Source organism: Bactrocera oleae, chromosome 3, assembly GCF_042242935.1.
Source record: "Bactrocera oleae isolate idBacOlea1 chromosome 3, idBacOlea1, whole genome shotgun sequence".
Taxonomy (NCBI): domain Eukaryota; kingdom Metazoa; phylum Arthropoda; class Insecta; order Diptera; family Tephritidae; genus Bactrocera; species Bactrocera oleae.
In genome coordinates, this window is record NC_091537.1 from 20,762,833 (window position 1) to 20,783,075 (window position 20,243).

The 20,243-nt window shown below is 34.3% G+C and overlaps 1 protein-coding gene across 2 annotated transcripts in view; it reads right to left on the bottom strand.

Moving 5' to 3' along the window:
- Positions 1 to 20,243, bottom strand: part of LOC106625051 (uncharacterized) — a 95,185-nt gene that overhangs the window by 12,836 nt on the left and 62,106 nt on the right. For both annotated transcript variants that reach the window (XM_070106214.1, XM_036366777.2), the window contains exon 3: positions 420 to 555. In XM_070106214.1, the coding sequence (XP_069962315.1) occupies positions 420 to 555 (136 nt within the window). The remainder of the gene's footprint in view (positions 1 to 419; positions 556 to 20,243) is intronic.

Consider the following 20,243-nt stretch of genomic DNA (forward strand, 5'->3'; position numbering starts at 1 on the left):
AAAATATTAAAAAAAACACAAGGAAAAACTTAGGTTCACAAATAAAGACGTGTCCATATAAGAACTTGATTTTTATCCGAAAAATTTCTCAAGATATTTTAGTGCAGCTTTTCATTTGGATCGCTCATCGATATCCAAAAAACTAAAGGACAAGTTCACATATATGCAGACAGACGAACAAGGCTAAATCGACTCAGCTGTCATGCTGATCATTTATGTATATTACGTATATATTTTACAAGGTCTCAGACGTTTCCTTGTGGGTATTATTGTACAAATTTCGAGGCAAACTTAATATAACCTGTTTAGGTTATAAAAATTGCAACTGGATTATAACAGCATTCTTTTCTCAATCCTAATCTATTTTTATAGCTTACAAATAATCCTATAAAAAAATTTTTTTTTTTGTTTATTCGTACCTTTTTCATGCTTATGCTTCACCACATGAGTGCGTCGCGTTTCCTGCACGGCGTCTGGAGTTCCCAATTCCTCTTGCTTTTGACGAGTCAATGTGCCGGGAATATAATATTGCGAATTAATGTTATTAGCGTCTTCCTGAAAACATTGAAAAGAAAAAGTGAATTGGTTAAAATTTTTCAGGCCAAAAGAAATTGTGCAAATAAATTTACGAACATAAATTTTTTATAAAATCATTAAAGCCGTTAACTTTTAATGTGATAATAACTATGTTTCATTTATTTAAACTTTTACATATATATATTTTACACTACTCTTTTCGATATGTAAGTACACTGCTATTGTCCACACTATTACTTTTAAAACCAATAACAAAGTTTTCCAGTAGAATTTCCCATAGGATTATACTACACATGTGTAGATACTTTATTAAAGCATGCTGTTCTGACTCTGATTTGATTATACCAATATATGAGATTTATACTAGTTTCTTGGTCTATTGATTGCTTTCAAGGACTGGACGATTCGAAAAAAATTTAGTTAGAAAATCTGGCAAAATTTTGAAAAATTGGAACCATTCTCATTCTGAAACCATGTACTTTAGAAATCTAATTTATTATACCTAATACAAGCAAAATAATAATTTTCAAACTCCCAGTCTCTTTGGCGGTATTACAAGCAATTTCTCTTATTTTCGTTACCAAAGCTATCTCATATCGTAATTGCAGCATATGAACTGAGCTATGATTACAGGGTGTTTCGCTGACGCCAACTATTGTACCATATACTACATAAAACATATACATATATACATATTCATATTTAAGTAAATGTATACATAAAACCACAGGTGTAGTTAATAACACAATATTTTCATAAGTATATCATACAGATATATAAGCATGTATCTGTATGCTTATATACCAAATATTATATATGCGACAACATATTTCCTTGGGCATCAGACTCTTTACATTTTATTTATCTGCTGGTTACTTCGGTTTGTGGCAACAGGTGATATTTCTCTGCGGCAAGAATGTAATTTGTCAAAACACGAGACACTTGTGTAATCTGCAATTATTAACTATTCCCTTGTCGACATGACACAAAATAAAATATGACCGCAGATATTCGAAGGCGCCTGTGGACAGATACATGACACGTACATACATACAGATATAGAGTTGTTATACTGATGTGAAGCAACTAAATGTTTTCACAATTATTTAAAATTTGTTGTGAGAATTTTGTACTTATATATATATGTATGAATATATAGTAGGTTATAGATGTGTATATTATTTTTAAATTTATATATATGGGGATCTCTATCTGTTCGGTTGACTTTATTGTACGTACTACATATAAAGGCAAAGAAAAATGTATTTATTTTAATAAACGGAGAAAATCTTGGGTTAATCCGGGACAACCATTAACATCGACTGCAAAAACACATCGATTCGGCAAGAAGGTAATGCTCTGTGTTTGGTGTGATCAGAAAGGTGTGGTATATCATGAGCTTCTAAAACCTGGTGAAACTGTTAATACTAACTACTACAGACAACAAATGATCAATTTGAACCATGCATTGATCGAAAAACGACCAGAATGGGCCAGAAGATGCGGCAAAGTAATTTTGTTACACAACAATGCACCTGCAAACAAAGCCCAATCTGTTCAGGATATAATCAAAGTTCTTGACTGGGAGCTGCTACTGCCGGCGTATTCACCATACTTGGCCCTTTCCGATTACTATTTGTTTTTACCGACTGTACACGCGTTGGCTGAGCAGTAACTTAATTCCTACGCAAAAATCGAAAATATGCTGCCTGATTGGTTTGCTTTTAAAGACGAACATTTCTATTGGCATGGTCTCCACAAATTGTCAGAAAGGTGGTCAAAATGTAATAAAAAGGAATGGCCAATACTTTGAAAATTTTTACTTTCCCATTCAAAATTAGTATTTTTTTTCACAAAAAAACGTCTTTTTATACCGGTACAACGGCAAATAATAGGTGGTCAAATTTTCTAACCATATAAGGGTCTCTTGCTAAAATATTTGACATCTGATTCCAGTTGTCATATTATTTCCACTATTAGATGAAAATTTTGATGTAAAATTAGGTATGTGTAATCGATCAATAGAGCTCTTAGGCCTCATAAACTGAATATTAAAGTTTTCGGTCCTTTCGTTGCCCATAAAAACAATATTGGTGAGATTTCTTAGTGATATTAATTAGCTATTACATAATGCGGTAAGATTCCGGTCTATCTCCATATCGATCAAAACCTTCTGCCACTACTAATGAGGTTATGGTTTGTGTGAGAGTCGACGCCCTAATGGCTATTGTGTTGAAATATAATGAGTTTCCAAATAAATCATTCTTTAAATCCAATGGTTTTTAGGAGAGGTTCGCACAAAAGCTCAAAAGTTTGAGTAATTCTTAAATTTTCTATCCTAAATTTAATTCAGAAAACAATCAAGCACACTCTAAAAGTATTTTTCTTTCATACAAATCGTCTCTTTTCTCTCTGGGAGCACTCTTTATATGCCACTCGAGTATTACGATGAAAGCACAGCAGTTAAGTTTGAAACCGCACGCTTTCATGTCGCTTTGGAATGTGAGCTACATCGTACAAACTTCGTTACAACAAAGAGCGCGCAACACAACGCTCGTAATAGTGCTCATTTCACGCGATATTATTTCAAAAGGCATTACAACTTGTCCTGTGCCTACACTATGTCATCCCAATTTAATTCCCCATCGCAAAGAAGTTCGTGATGTGTGAAATTTTATTCCATACACACCTCTACGGGAAATTGCGTCCCAACCAACCACCTACATACGTATGCACGTTTGGTTGCCGTACAGTTAGCACGTATACACTCATTCAAGCTACCATAAAGATGAATAATTAAAACGGCCTACGATTCCCAGTTTCATTACAATACCGAAACAATAACTACTACTTGATATATGGTACAAACTACTACGTGTATGGTTTCCGCCTTAAGTGTAAATTCGTTGGCGACTACGTTACGTAAGTCTACATCATTGGTTGGGTGGTCGTTAAGAGCGAACTGTTGATTTCCCAGAGGTGACATTTTCCGTTGCAGGACTCTATTTGCTGTGCTGGCGCATAAAGGAGCCATTTCAAGTGGGACTCGTTCGTCTGTGCTTTAAAAATGCATGCGTTGCAGCCACAATGACGCCAGCCAGTGATGACGCCAAGTTTTGGGCGGAACAGTGTTACGTTTACAGTAAATGGCGTATGAAAACAGAGAAATGAATTTTTATATTAAGCACATACAATTGTTTACCGTTATTTTATTATTGATGAAATTATCAACGAAGTCTTTTCACTTATATTTATCAAAGGCTGACATGACCCTTCTAATCCTGTTCTTAATTCAACAAACAGGGACACCACGGTTATATATGCAGACAAAAAAATATATATCACCTCTACTTCCCAGAATTCATATCCAATTAACAATAGTTGCTTTCATATCTGTATATTCTGCCCGTCAGCTTTCCGAAAATGTTTTAAAAATCATAAGGTCATACTTAGATGAAACTTTGTGCAATAAAAATCCGAAAGTAGCTGAAGTAAGCTACAGGAGAAACTGAATAAACTTATTTAGACCGATTTAATTCACTTTCCGGTTCCTTAGGTATGTATGTATGTAAATGATGAACCCAGAAGATGCTGGGAAAGTGTAAAAATGTCGTAAAAGCCACAGAGATTTTCTGTTTACCATTCACTAGACTTTTTATCAGAAGAGACAATGGGGACTATCTTATCAAAAAAAAGACTTCAAAATACTGCCTAAATTTCAAGTCCATCAGTAAAGAATTGAGCGAGTTACATGACCGACTGTGTCGAAAATAAGTACACTTAAGTTAAAACGTGTCACGGGTCGAAATAAAAATATAGTTATTTTAACATTAATTAAAATGTTAAATTGAATGCACACTTGTAATGTTTGAATGCACACTTGTAGAAAATTTCCACTTTATATAAAATATAACAACCTAGTTCTGATGCCAATAGATTGTCCTTAAGCGAAAAATTTGATTTTTTAAATTTCCAGAGTGGTCTAATTCCTAAACTGGCTCCCGTTAAGGTATGAAATATAGGCACTTGTGAACAATTATCTACCTGATAATATATCCCTATATGCGCTGTTTTGCTTTATGTTATAAAAAAAACGAGTTTGACCTATGGCCGTAAGATTTGGCTGATAGTTTGTGATTTACACGAGCTTACTTAATATCGACCAAAATGATGCTCCCTACGTAAATTTGGACTGGAGATATTAGTTGGCTCATGTTCGTATACGTAAATTTGGACTGGAGATATTAGTTGGCTCATGGGTCGTCTGTCGTTCCGCATACCCAATCGTTGTACGAAATCAGAATTTGGATGTTGCCTAACCGCAAAATGTTTCTATGAAAAATACATTATTCTTTAACCAATTGAGCTTAAAAACTCAGTCTTGGCATATGTATAGGTTTCGTTGTAAATGTGAATGTCTTATATATTTTTGTGATGATGGCATAATAGATTAGTATATGTAACATTTTTAAAAATTCATCACTAGTAGTGGCGATCCCCACTCCAAAATGAAATTTAATATGTACGTACTTTCCATTTCATAACTTCTTGTAGCGTCATATATTGAATACATACTATATACCTTTACGAGGTTTCAGTTGGCTTTTCAATTAATATGTCCTACAATAAGCAATACATAGGTATATTTAAATTAAGTTTTTTGACTAAATGCAATTTATATGTATAATCTGGTCTAGTAGCAATAATAGATGTATGCGGAACATAACGGTTATGAATAGGGTATATTAAGTTTGCCACTAAGTTTGTACCAGCCAGAAGGAAGCGTCGCAGACCCTATAAAATATATACATAGATATCGATCTGAAATTTTGCACACACTCTTTTTTTCTCAAAAAGTTGCTTATTTGTCCGAACCGCCGATATCGGATTACTATATCATATAGCTGTCATACAAACTGAACGATATAAAGCAGGTGCTTGTATGGAAAACTTTTTTATTTGATAAAATATCTTCCAGAAATTTTGCATGGATTATTGTCCAAAATATGTCCACGGTACCATTTCTGACTTCCCTACTTTTTGTTCAGATTGGATGACTATAGCATATAGCTGACATTTAATCGGAGCGATCTCCTACAACTTCTCGTATGGAAACTTTTATATTTCTGAAAAGTATTAAAGCTTCATTGCAACTGAAGTTAACGTTTTTTCTTGTTTTTTTGTACTAGTGTAAAATAAACTATGCACTAACACATACGAAATAAACTTCTTAATAAATTATTACGTATTTGCCGTTTTGAAATTAAATTTTTGAAACATTTTCGCACTTTCATTTTTCACATTTTTTCATGAAGTGGAGGAACGCTTATGTGAGTGCCACATCATACAAAGAAATATGTATGATTTTTGAATGTAGATATTGCTCAAAATAAATATCAATTTATCAGCCTTTGTCCGCCGAATGACACTGTAAAGCCAGCCGTGGTGACGTTCACTTGATTTATTATTCCACTGTGACCACTAGCGCCATCCATTCAACTTGACTGTTTACTCGCTCACACGAAATATTGCCCCCACACGCTCTACTCGATTACCTGCACTGGTACGAGTGTGTGTCTTCGTATATATGTAAGTGTGTATGTATGCATGTGTATTTAGAAATTCTGTGTTTACAAAGCCATTGGCTTCGTTGTCACGAGCTAAAACAGTTTCACATATTTTATTGGAAGGAAATGTTTCTTCAAAGGAAAACTGACAATGCAATTAAAACTTAATGTGTTTAGGAGATTCTTTTTTTTCGGAAAAGACTCACACTTAGCATTAACCGAATGGGTTATCAAATGAAAAGCGAAGTGTAGAACTCATTAGCTGACTTTCCAATTTCAGTTTTACGTAGTACATGCTTTATATTTTTATGCGTAGACGCAGATAAGCTTGTCTCATGGCGAATGTTATGAGCTGCATTGCTGTCAACATTAAGCTTCTTCATCAGCACTCACAGATGCATATTTTCAGCTTTGTATTAACCCGCTGTTTCGGTAAGTCTCGCTATAAAATAATGAAATATTCGCGCCAATACAATGCTGGTGCTTCAGAACACTTGCGACCATCTTTTTATGGCGGCAGTAAAAGTTTAATTTGCAACATTGCCGCATAAACATCAGTCTGTGAAAACGTTTACAAGCCAACTCGGATATAAAATTACACAAGTTAACCTTTAGAAATGGTAGATGACGACAGCTAAGGATATAAAGAACATTTATGTACAGATTTATATAGCTTCCCTAAAATATTACTATCTCGATTTCAATTACTCAAATTACATTGTGTAATAAATATTTTCGTGTGCGCTCCTAACGAATTTTTAACTAAATTTGTTCATGTACTAAGAGTTTGAACCTCCATTTATCTCTTTTACCTCTTTATGAAGTATGCATTTTTAAGACAAAATTTTACTTCAATGTTTTATCATAAACAATCATTCGAATACATACATATAATATCGCGGAAAAAATTTTCCGGAAGTTTTATAACTTTTTTCAAATTTAGACGTATATTTTCTCGAAAAATTTTTTCCGGTACGGTTTTAGTTTTTTTTATGATTGACTTCACTTTGATATTTCTTTCAAAAAAATCCATTGAACAATTTAAATATATGTAAATATATAAGTTCCGATTCATTAAAACATATAAAATTTCGGTCGAAATAAATAAATTTTGAAATAATTTCACATTCTGAACGATAATATTAGTATATGTATGTCAAATAATGTATGTAAAAATCAACAATTCTTGAAAAGGTTTTGAGTATTAAAATATTCAGGAAACTCTTTTCGAAAATTCTCATCGAAGGCTAAGAGACATGATCTAATTTCAAATCAGTTTTATATATGTATGATTTTAAGTGCATTATTTCCTATGTCTTTCTATCGTTTCCAATAGTTTAGCTTCATTACTCACAGGCAATTGTGTAGTGGTATCTTACAGAAGACAGAAAAAAAGACAATTCAGGAAATATTATCGATTTCTATTTAGCTACCGTTTCCGAGATTCTAATTAATTGCAAACCAAAGGTGGAATAGAAGAGTCAATGTTCCGACTACAGTTATGCAAAAATTACTTCTTAGGTGAAATTTGGACGTGTTTGATGTCCAACTATAGACAACCAGTGTTTAATATAGGCCCGAACCTCGAAACACTTTTTAATGAACCTACGTTTGCTCTCACGCCTTCACAATCCAGCATCGAGAGAGATTTCCAGAATTTGTTAAGTTCTAGAATGGACTTATTTATTTTGATAAATTAATACTCCCGCTCTAATACTGATTTCAGGAGCAAAATTTGTAAAAATTCCAAACTATTTGTCTTAGGAGCTTCACGTAAAATTAGAGTGCCCTCCTTCTATAAACAAAAAAACTGTGCACAAGTTCCATGTTCATGCTTTCAAGAGATCACCTCTGGCAATCTTCGCTAACACTGGCAATGATATAGCGCGCTCAAACTCTCTCTTTATTCCGGCGAAACAAAACTAGACACGGACAAAATAAAAACATCATTACAAAAAGAGGAAGAAAGGGAGAAATATCTATTCACATTGGTTAATGGTTTGCCTTTAGTTTGACCTTTGAGTATAAAAAATGTAAATTATGTAAGTGTCACTTAACTACAATTGTCCCAAAATATAAGTCCAACTTTTGATATCGGTTTTGACATTTTAGTTAACTCTGTGTCCAACTCTTTATCTACATTCTAGAACAGTATCACATCTGCCATAATTTAATGCTGAAAACTATAAGGTGTTGTTTATAAATTTGCTATTAAAGCAACATTATACAGATACATATTAACAAACGATTATATAAAACATAGTACAATATATAATATAATATATGGTATACACCCAATAACCAACAAAGATGTGTAAAAGGCACCTAAATCACTCATACATGTCGAGATTCGAAGCATGTTTGCATTCGAATGAACTTTTCAATCGGCTCTCTCAATATCAATTTACAGCATTGGAGCTTAAATGTCATTTCGCTTTTGAGAAGCCTTTGAGTAGTCTCGAGTCTCGACACTTCCGTTGTTTCGTATGCACTAACACAACGGTGCGTATGGCAAGCAAAAGGATGCAAATTTCGATGTGAATACAAGCTGAGGCGTTTGAGCAAACATCTACTTGCTCAACCACAAACAAATGTCAACTCTGAAGTTGGAAAGTTTGGTAATAAACCGAAAGCAACACCAACATGCCTAAGAGCTATGCGAAATGAAACTTTATTCTGCAGCAACAGGATGGTACAACTGAGTACAAGCAGCTATACCAATGAAGTCCATTCGTATGGTAGCTAAAGTGAATGTCATCGAGGCAGATTAAGCAGAATTTCACCTTTACATTTTCAAGTGAGCTGCAGAGGATGTATCTCTACTCATACATAGACAGAAAGAAGACAAATTGCAAAGCTGCAGCTCGGAGTATTGCATATAAGTGAATCAAACGCAAAAAAGGACATTGAAAAGAAGCAAGAAATGACACTTGGTTGGCGATTTTATAATATTTGTGCAAACATGGATTTTTAGTTTTTTTTTTAGTAAAAATTAAAATTCACAGATGCCTTAATTAGTTATACAAATATTGGATTTAGGACACACTTTGGCTTCAAAAATTATTTATAAGATATACTCAAAAAAAATTGCTCGGAGTTAAAGACTGAGTTGTCAACTTTAAATCTTTTTTATACACAATTAAGATATAAAAACAATTTGATAAATAAATAAAATGTTTGAATTTCTAATTTAAGTAATTTATTCGCAACACCACTGCTGTCAACTGTCAACAGTTATTGGACAACTATTTTATGTTAGAAGAGCTTTTGTGACGAGGAATATTGCATTTTCATTGAACGTTTCAATATATTATTCTTTTAATATTGTAAAAGAGAGAAAAAGAAGCGAAATAAAATATATGATACTTTTATGGAGAAATTTAAACAGCTTTTGTGGATAGCTCATAAGAGTTTCCTACAAAATTCCGACGGAAAAAGGCAGAAATTGAGACGAATTAAAAACACTGAACTTATTTCTTAAGTAATGCAAATATCTAAACACATTTCTGTTTCTAAAAAAATAAAAAGTCATAGTGTCGGGAGTCGATTTAAAATCTGCATTTGGCGAATAATACAGCGGACACTACAGATGGAAGAAAAAAATCGGGCGAGAATACAGCAGAGCTGTCTTTTAGGGGGGGATATACTCTATAAAATAACCATGATATATAATGTTAAGTTTGCCACGTAGATTGGAACACCCAGAAGGAAACTTCTATAAATGATGACGAGACGAGTCGATTTAGCCATGTCTGTCTGTCCGGCTGTCTGTCCATCTCTCTGTCCGTCTTTATGTTTGTATATACACAAACTAGTTTTTGAGATATCATTTGTCGGAACTACCGATATCGGAACACTATAGCATATAGCTAACGAACGATTAAAATCAACTCCTTGTAAGAAAAACTTGTTTAATTGAAAAGATATCATCTCTATAATCTTCTACATCATATAGCTGCCATACAAACTGACCATCACAATCAAGTTCGTATAAGGAATCCTTTGTATTTGTGAAGTGTATTAATGCTTCGGTCCAATAAAAATAGTTGTTGATAGGGTTGCCATCTTATATAGAGGAACTGAAAATAATTAAAAAATGTGTGCCAAAGTAAGGCCTCTAATAGCGTTTTCTTTTCTCACAAAAATGTTGCATTAATTCTGCCCTATGCCCGGGCTGTCAAAGTTGCGTGTTTTTTTCTCAGGATATTGATTTCTAACTAAAAAAAGGCCAAAATTTTCTGCTCTTCTCAAAACGTAAGAGTAAGAGTTTATATTTCGTTTTTTATAGTTAATTTTTTAAATCAATGGATATAGAAAATGAGTTGGTTGGCATTTTTTTGTTCGTTTGTCATGTAAGAAATAGAACATTTATAGAATGTTGCTAAGTAATGAGGCAACATTTTCATCAATTTATTTTTTTAACATATCTTAAAACAGAGTGTTCATATTTAAATATAACGGTTGGCATTCAAGAGAAAACGCTTTGCTGGTTCCTTCTAGCCACTGACTTGAATTAAGATAAAAAAACATTAAGATCTTTTATAAAGATTTTTATCTTGATTTCGTTCTGTCAGTCTGTTTCCTCGAAAAATAATCCGTGAAAAATTTCATGTAGATATCTTGTCAAATAAAAAAGTTTTCTATACAAGGACTTGATTTTAATCAGCCAACTTGTATGACAGCTATATGCTATAACTGTATGCGCGTTTCAGACAAATGAGCAGCTACTTAGGGAGAGATGGACGGGTGCAAAATTTCATATTGATATCTCAAAAACTGAGGGACTAGTTTGCGTATATACAGACGGACGGACATGGCTTAATCGACTCAGCTCGTCACGCTGATCATTTACCATATGTATATACTTTATAGGGTCTCTGTTGTTTCCTTCTGGGTGTTGCAAACTTCGTGACAAACTTAATATACATTGTTCAGGGTATAAAAATAACTATAATTATATTTTCTTATTTAAAAATTGTAATTATTATTTTTTGTTATTTAGCTTGGCCTCCTGAAAAATCAAGCGAAAAGTATATGTATATGTAAATGTATAAATATATACAACTATTTAGTGGCAATAAGACAATACATGGCTTACAATCAGTTGACAAAATCCCAAATTAATTAAGATGCTATACTACACATGTGTAGAATCACATACACACATATTATACATATAAACTTAATTCATTCGAGTGCTTAAGTGGAAACGCCACATGTTTGGCAAAAACACTTTGGTTTTAACTTTTAAGCCGCAGAAAATTTAAATAAAGTTTATGCAACCAAAAGCGACAATGCTGTTGACACAAAAATAATTAAGTTTACAAATAATTTAAATGCATGGAAATTTGCTACTTCAAGACAATATCTTCGAGTCCAACAAACCGCTTTCGAGCTAACAAAAGCGTATGCAATGTGGGCGGAAATTAAAATTACAGCTCTACATGAGCACCGTAAAGACTTCTGTTAAAATAATATTTATGAATGTTTAGAAAGCTGTAACGACAGAAATCTGGCCGAACTGTTTGTGGGCAATTACAAATAAATGGCTCTATTGGTTAAATAATTCTCTACGGTCGTTTAATATTTCGGCTTTTTTGCAGAAATTTACCTAACGGTTAACCGTTCCTTAGTGAGATATACAAGCTGCTTGAAATTTTTCATTTTATTGCAACCTTTTTTTGGCACCCACGACTACCCAAATAAAAGTCATGCACAAAAAGCACTTAGCTGCGACAACGACCTTCAAAAGCATTGCACTCGAAATATATTAATAATCTTCATGAACAAAGTTTTGAATGTTGAGTTGACATAAAGCCTGTGAGTGTTGCAGTGCCATGTTGCATTAGCAATCTGCCATAATTCGGGCTTTGTGCTAAAGTAGTATGTGTGTGTACGAGCAATGTTGCGATTGCAACAACCAGCCGTTGACAGATTTTGCATCAAAATATAACCGCAAATAAGTGGCGACAAATGTCTAACCCCTACGTTAATGGCAAGTCAAAAATAACAACAAATGTGACGTCAACAAAAAATAGTGGAAATGCTGCAATATTACAACCAATATATTATATAATATACCAAATCTAAGAGATTATTACAACAACAATGAAAGGATTTAAGACAGCATTTAAGCACTTGTAAAAAGAGAAAGCGAATCTTATGCGCTTACCGCAATTTTTTTCTGCTCTATTTTCAATCTCATTGGGAATGCAAACGACAAACAGGAAGAAGCTTGCATATGGTACATGCCTGAAAGCCTCTTATATTTAAGAAACAAATACATAACATTTCAATAAAAATTAAAGTTTTATCGGAAATCAGTGGCTTAGAAACGTAGAGGCAAAGCCCATAAATTTTTTAAACTTGCAGCCAGCTCCATAAACCGTATTTGAACGTACGGACTCAATGCATTCTCCGAATCTACAACAGCGGTATGTGTTCTTCAGGTAAAACCATGTTCTCTTTACCATTTCAGAGTATGCTTATCGTAAGATGGGCACTGGCATTATAGCTCCTCATTGTCTAATATTTACAGAAAAAAGTGTTTTAAACAAAATATACGCAAATTACTATATCGGAGGTGAATATCTGCAAAGAGATCTCCAAAGATGGCATCAGCGAAGATTTTTTTCAAGAAAATATTTGTAGACTAAAAGGGTATCTTTACTGTTGTAATTTTTATAGCGATTATTTAGACCCTGCTTGTGGGAAAGCAATAAATTAATGTGCTGTTTCAAAGGGTGCAGTGATTTCATTGGCCATGCAAAGAGATAATTAGCGTCATGCGGGCAATCATTGCATGCAGAACAAAGAGTTTGTATGTGAATGTCTATTCTGGATAAGTAGGAGTTCACCCTGCTATAATATTATATTATATATAGAAGGGTCACTTTGGTTGCACGCGGCAACTCGAGCTCTTTTTCTGCTATGGATGGTGTTTGGACTTCAAGAACGCCATTCACTGGGAGCGAGTCAATGAAGTTAATCGTGTGCATAAGGCCATATATTTTCAGGGGCTATTACTCTAAATAAGCAAAAGCTTCAAACGAGGTTGTTTAAAAATGTTTAATCAACGTTAATTATTAAGTGATTTATAAAATAAAACACAGAGGTCCCGCCGCAACTAGTACTGATTTGTACAATAATTCCCCTCATTTTACTTCTTCGCTTTATTTATCAGCTTTTTCCGTAATATTTCTCGTAATATTTCTCAGCTTTTTCCGTAATATTGTTCAAAATTTTCCTCTCCACATTGCTTATGCTTACACTTAGTATACGAAAGAACCACACAACCTTCACCTAAATGTAGCAGCATAAAATCACGTTCACGACTCTCCAATTGAAATTGTGGAATCGGGCGACGAATGAAGAACGCCCGACGGAGAACAGCTGATGTTTTGCTTTACTTTGCTTTCGGTTTCCGGCAGAAAAATGCTGAAAAACTGTCAACCCCTTGGCGCTTCAGGTGTGTGGTGTGGAACAAAGTATTCTTTTGGCCATGGTAAAAATTTTCAATTGTAAATATTCATGCAAATTTTATTTTATTTGCGTCTACGCGTTCGCGCAGCACCGTTATATATTTATAAAAGCGCATATATACGGTATATATGGTATAGTGGGTATATACTGTGCATGTTCAAATATACTGCAGTTAGGCATGTTATGCTTATATGTGAAGACCTTCGGTTTCCCGCTCGGTAATGCGTTGATTTCGTTAAATATCATTTTGATTATATTTCTACACAAAGCCTTACATTCGCTTAGACAGCTTCTACAATAGTCATTGCATGGTGTTCCCAGTCTGCTAGCACGTCTGCCAATTAACAGAGACCTGTTAGCACTCCTTCCTATATCATTTCTTTTGAATTTAAACAGTCGGTATATGAAATCCATATTTCATTCATGCTATGTTTATCTGTTTGCTAAGCAAGTTCGGGATTGACTCTACAAGTCGCCAGAGGCATACACAATAAATTCCCTCTTCAACCTCCAACTCGATAATCTCGTTTAGACCCATCCGTATAGATACTTAAACCTGTGTCCCTGTCCACCTAACTCATTTTAAATGGCTACAAAAATATGTAAAATTTGTAGTTTTCTAGAATGAAAACATTTAACTGCAGTACATAAAGTCATCTCAGAGAGTTTGAGAAGAGCAGTTCTAATCTCAACAAAGGTCAGATCTCAACACTTATAGCTATGCTTCCAACACCTTCTCTCCAATACACATTTTATTAAACCACTGTCCAGTAAACATATTTATCGATAAGTAGCCTACTGGTAAACCCAAACCCACCAGCTAGCCATCCACCCCAAAGCAAAGGAAGTTTTCTCTACAGGGTACTTATCAGCGCCCTATATATTACAAAAAACAAAAAGACACAATAACAAACGGAAGCCGTTTGCCATTTTTTAAACTCACCGCAGGGCCAACAGACGGTGCCGGAATGTCGGTGGAAAGTGAGCAATAGGAGATTGGCGCGCAGGCGGTCGTTACATAAATTCAGCGCTGATACCGACCAAACAAACCAATACCAGCAGGACCAATTTGCACAAACCGAAAACCATATTGGCTTTGCACAAACAAAAAAAAGTAAATGGCTGTGTAGCGAAACGTAACACGGCAAATGCATTTCAACAACAACATATTGCAATAACTTTGTTAAATATGAAAAACTTTTACCAACGGCATGTGATTCCCCCACGCTTCCTTTCTAACTTTTACACGGGAAATTTGTGAATTCCTCCCTATCAGTATTTTAATAAAAATCTGCATACACCCGTTTTTCTGCACCATAAGATTGCAACGCCAACGTAACGGAATTAGAATATACACATGCAAGGACATATGTTTGAATATATGTTGAGACATTAGGGTGAATCAAAGATTCGGAAAAAAGATTTTCTTATTTATTCTTTTATAAGTCGGCGATTACAGCCGGTTCAAGGTTTTTGGCTATTGGACTCAGGATCAGCGTCCCTACGGATACATTATATAGAAATCGGACTAGATTAGCAAAGTCTGCTGGAAAAGAAGATCTTTGGACGGTTAAACGCAACTTATTCTTTCTCTAACTATGAATAAAGAACCAGGCGCAAGATCGGGTTTCTGTTGTGACAACCCCCCCTCAAACGGTAGCTTAAAGCTAAGCGACTACAATTCAGTTTTTAGACCCAAGTTTTTTGGACTAACAGAAGGTGAAAAGTGAGCATCTGCTCTAGCCATTAAGTCTATTGAATTTCTCGTACATAGCCAAGCGGCAATAAAGACTGCCCAACGCGCTAACACGAAGCTCAATTTGGTCTCACCTAGGAGCTTTATATGTAGCTGCCTCATCTCATCTGTAGCTGAAATTGAGTGTAGTCTATAGAAGGATAAATTTTCGATTTCCTTTTTATCGTTGGAAACCCCTTATTTGGCAACCTTTAGGAGCATACCAAAAACCACGGCCATAGTCTCTACCTTCCCTAATGCTTCATATCTCCCGATGCATTTAAAATATTTTGTTATTATGTTATTATAGTTACCAAAGCTAAGCTTTAAGGCAAGATATTATCTTCTTCTTAAATAACTAATCAGTTCTGTAGTATTTATGTCAAAAGGTTGACGAACGGATACTGTCCTTGTTTCATTTCTTATGTTGCAACGAGCTTTACTTCATATAAGTCTAAAACTTTCACTAAACTAACTGACTTTTTTTTACCTAATATGTTAATACAAAAATTTAAAAGGTATGTACCAAAGGCGAAATTTATAGAAGTATCGTTTAAGGCAGCAACAAGAAAACGCTCGCTAAAAAAACGACTATATTCGATTATTTTTTTAGGTTAAACAAGATTTACTGAAAAATCAGTGAGATCAAGCTAGCCAACTTCTCAAAACAAAAAAAAATTTTTTTTTGGAAAATTTCTACTAAGCTGAGCGCTATTTTGCCACTCGCTTGCAATAGAACAAGTATATAGTTACAATTTAACTCGCCGAGTCTAATGCACCCTAAAGTATGCCCCTGGTTAGTTATTATTCATCCAACTGAAACACCGAGTCATTTGGATACAATGTTCATGCACTTAAACACATATTCACCTACATATTTATACATATGTACTTGTACATACGTGGACGCTGGGGTTTAAGCCATTTTAAAGTAGCGCTTAAAAATATAAATTTTATATAAAAAACTCTCGACAAGTCTACGGTTGCAGTCGTGATCATTGCAAGGCGAAGAGAGGTCAGCTTAAAGAGTGCATTTTGCAAAAATTTGGACTTCTCAAGCCGTTGTTAAAAGCTGAAACTAACTTTATCTATGCAAATAGCTTTCAATATTTTTAATTTATGAGCAAATGCAATATTGTGTAATAGAATTGGCAATGGTTTCTTGAAACTAACTTAGCTAGAGTGTCTGCGAGCGCCCACAAACACACAAATACACTTATATACAAAAACACATCTCCTATATATAAATATATTTTGTATTTATAAATAATATTTGTGCATATTCCTTTATAAGCCCGTTTGCCGACATATCCTTCCAACTAACGCGCCATACTGTAAATTTCAATTGAATAAAAATGGCCGCTATAAAAGCTACGAAAGCTCCATGGCGCGATGACTCCTTTCAGTGTACGAGAATTCGGTTGGAGTGCAATACATAAACAGTAAATGGCTGTATAGCTTTTATTAAGTAACAAGCAATAGAGGGCTGGCTAGGAATGGTCGACGGTCGAAAACTTTGCTCTCTATACATATACATAAATCATAACTAATGAAAACTTTTGCCATTTTTTATAAATGTATGTAAGATCTTGGTGCTAGTGAATGAGGTACATATGCTTTTCCCGTAACGCTTATTACAGTGGTTTGTTAAAATTGTAGCAATTTATGCAAGTTAATATAAGTTTTGTATATGTATGTGGAATAAAATGTTATGGTTGGGTTGGGGTCTGAAGCTGATTCCAGCGACACAAAGCACGTGAATCACAGTTGAAGACCGATGCTTTGTGATGCCAGATACCTCCTAAATATTGTTCAAAACACTCATATATCAACAGAATACTGAAAATCAAGGCTTTTGAGGCAACTAATTTCGATTACATCCAAATCACCTCCATGACGATGGGTGATCATCATGAAAAAGGTTTCCACCTTAGTCTTGCGAAAGTCCAAAAGAAAGTGTCGAGATGATTCTACCTCGTCTTCTTCCAGCCAATTTTAACGTTAAAAAAGGCTCAAAAGAAGGATACTATGGAAGGAAAATTGTTTTATAAAAAATGTTACAGCCTAACCGTATGGATGCCTATAAGATAATTTCGGTTAAAACCCAACTAGTGCAAGATAAACCTTGCTAAAAGTTCGTATTACAATGGACCTCTTGCGGTATATTCTAAGCCCGGTGGATCTTACAATTGCACAGTGCTGCTAGTTGACCAATGTACACCCAGTCAATGCGAAACCGAGCCGCCCAATATCTTATGACATGAGGACAATAGGTCCCCAAACCATTTCCAGTATTTTCTTCTGAGCTTATTTTCTTTAAAGCTGACATATTTCCATTAGTATAAAAATAATATTTATATCTTAGTCATAGATCAGTGCTTCGTCTTTACTTACCCACCACAAATAGTATATGGGAGTCAAATTATCACTTTTTTTAATAAGATTTTTTTAGAAAAAGTACGTTCCACCATTTTAGTTTTTAATATCCTGTTGATATCATTTAACACTTGGACGATGGTTTTGTTGCGGGCAACCACAAAGTCAAGAATAATTTGCCTATGGCGCTTAGAAAGTAACATTTTCTAGATGCATCGGAGGCTGTAATTATGTTCAAGATTATTGGTTCCTCGTAAAGACCTGTTTTGCTTATTTACGTACTTGTTAAGAGATTGTATCTACTTGCAAGCCAGAAAAAAGGCGAATCTAATAAATCGAATAATAAGAATTTATAGAATTTAATGTGCTCTAACACTGGTTTCCCTTGATCTCCTAGTCGATCTTCAGAAGAACCTGCAACAAAGGTGCCTCAAGGTGAGGAATATTTTTATGCTTGAATGCATCTCAAATCCAAGAACAAAAAAAAGTATTGATTGTAAGTGATGAATATAAGTAATGAGTGAAAAAAATTGTAAAAAGTTTGATTTTTGACAAAAAAAAAGTCGATGTTTATGAAAAAATTTAAACTACAGCGAGTTTTAAAAATTCGAAATTGTTATCAAAAATCTTATTTCTTCGATAATTACCTGAAAAATATATTTATGAAGGTCATGTGTAAATTTCAAGTGGATCAGTCAAGACGGTTCGGAGAAGTTTTCCTCCCCGACCCTCAAAACAGCTTTGCGTAAAACGCGATTAAGGTGTTAGAAGAAGTTCTGATAAATACGTTCATATCACCGAAACTATTTGCCAAATCGGCATCAAATTTTTGGAAAATATTCTCAAATATACATACATATGTACATTCGATATATGTATATGTAAAATATTATATATTGATTTTTTGAAATTTTGAAAATAAATTTCGTCTGGAAATGTTAAATCTTGAAAATTACGGTCATGCCTTTGACAGCTGGTTTGACAGCTATCTCTGAACATAATTATATTATATAATATTGCTCTAAAAAACGTCTTATATAGTATGTCTACAAAAAAAGGGTTTCAGCATAAAAACTGATAATCTGATATAGCGAATAAATCACACACAAGTTCACCGAACTTGATATTCATTATTTTAAATACGAAAAGACAAAATATACTATACTATTCTCTAAATTTCTATAAAAAATATTTACGATAACACAATGTAATGCATACCGTTGCTTGAAAATTGATCTATGCTCCTTAATTAGTTTTCATTACCGCGTGGAAAAATGAGTGCGTATGAGCAAGCGCATTTTTGCAACGTAGATATATGTCTATAAGTGGATTAAAATTTCAAAAAGGCTTTCTTTGCATATACATATACAGATATATTATTTATAGGTAAATGTATAATATATACATATGTATATAGAATTACATACAAAAGTTTGTAGAGACAAGGTTGTTGCACGTGCGCGATGCTCTTAAACATAATAGATATGATCAAGGCAACACCGCTATCATCATCGGCCTTCTGTTGAGCATCGAGCGAAAAAACACCCACAGGCTTTACCAACACAATTCATACATACATATTTATATGTTCTTTTCTCGCCATTACCATCAACACTAAAAAACCCACCGACTTCAAAGATTCCTTTTGCTTCCGACGAGAGCTAACAGCACACTTGTGAATCGTAGAAAACAGCAGCGAAGCATCAACTCGGCAATCTCAGCCACCACGAACACCGCACTAACCACAACTTAAGAGTGTGTTTGTGTATTTCTACAATATATATGCCTGTATTTTTGTATATACATATATGCATATGCATATGTATGTTTGTCTATCGGTATGTAAGTGATAATATCGCACCGCCGCACATTCACCGAAAAATTAGTTTTTCGCTGTGTTTATCGGAGCATTTTAAAATTCATTATAAAATTTCCAAAAGGATAAACACACAAAAGCGCCTCTAGTTGATTATTGTCGGCAGCCGCGTTAGAGGGTTTCATCAACAACTATAACAACAACAATACTACTGCTATTTTCTTGTTGCCTTATTTTCTGGCCTGTTGCCAGCTGCACCTTTAATTAATTTCCAACTACTCTAATTACCACTCGTTACACAAGCGAGCGCACACACGCTCCCAAAGCCTTGCCACAGACCCCAACCATAGTTGGTACACTCATCTCAGTCCATCTGTATTTGTAGTGTTATCATCCTGCGCTATGTGCCCCTTTCGCCAAAAGTATTTCTTCCGTGTATCTGTGAAATCTTTTCCTGCGTGTCGGTGTAAGCGAACCCACAAACACACACACATATCTACATACATCTATATATACAATATATATATTTATACCTAAATACTTTATGATTTTCCATTTAGCATTTTATTATAAAGCCGCCACACAAACGCATACAAATACTTTCTACCGAGCTCGTTCGTTTTTGTTTTGTTTCGTTTTTTACTCGGCACTAAATTTTCTGTGTTAATGATATTTCATGGAAAGGAAGAAGTAAAACGATAAAAATAAGCGCGCTATTGTCTTCTTGCAA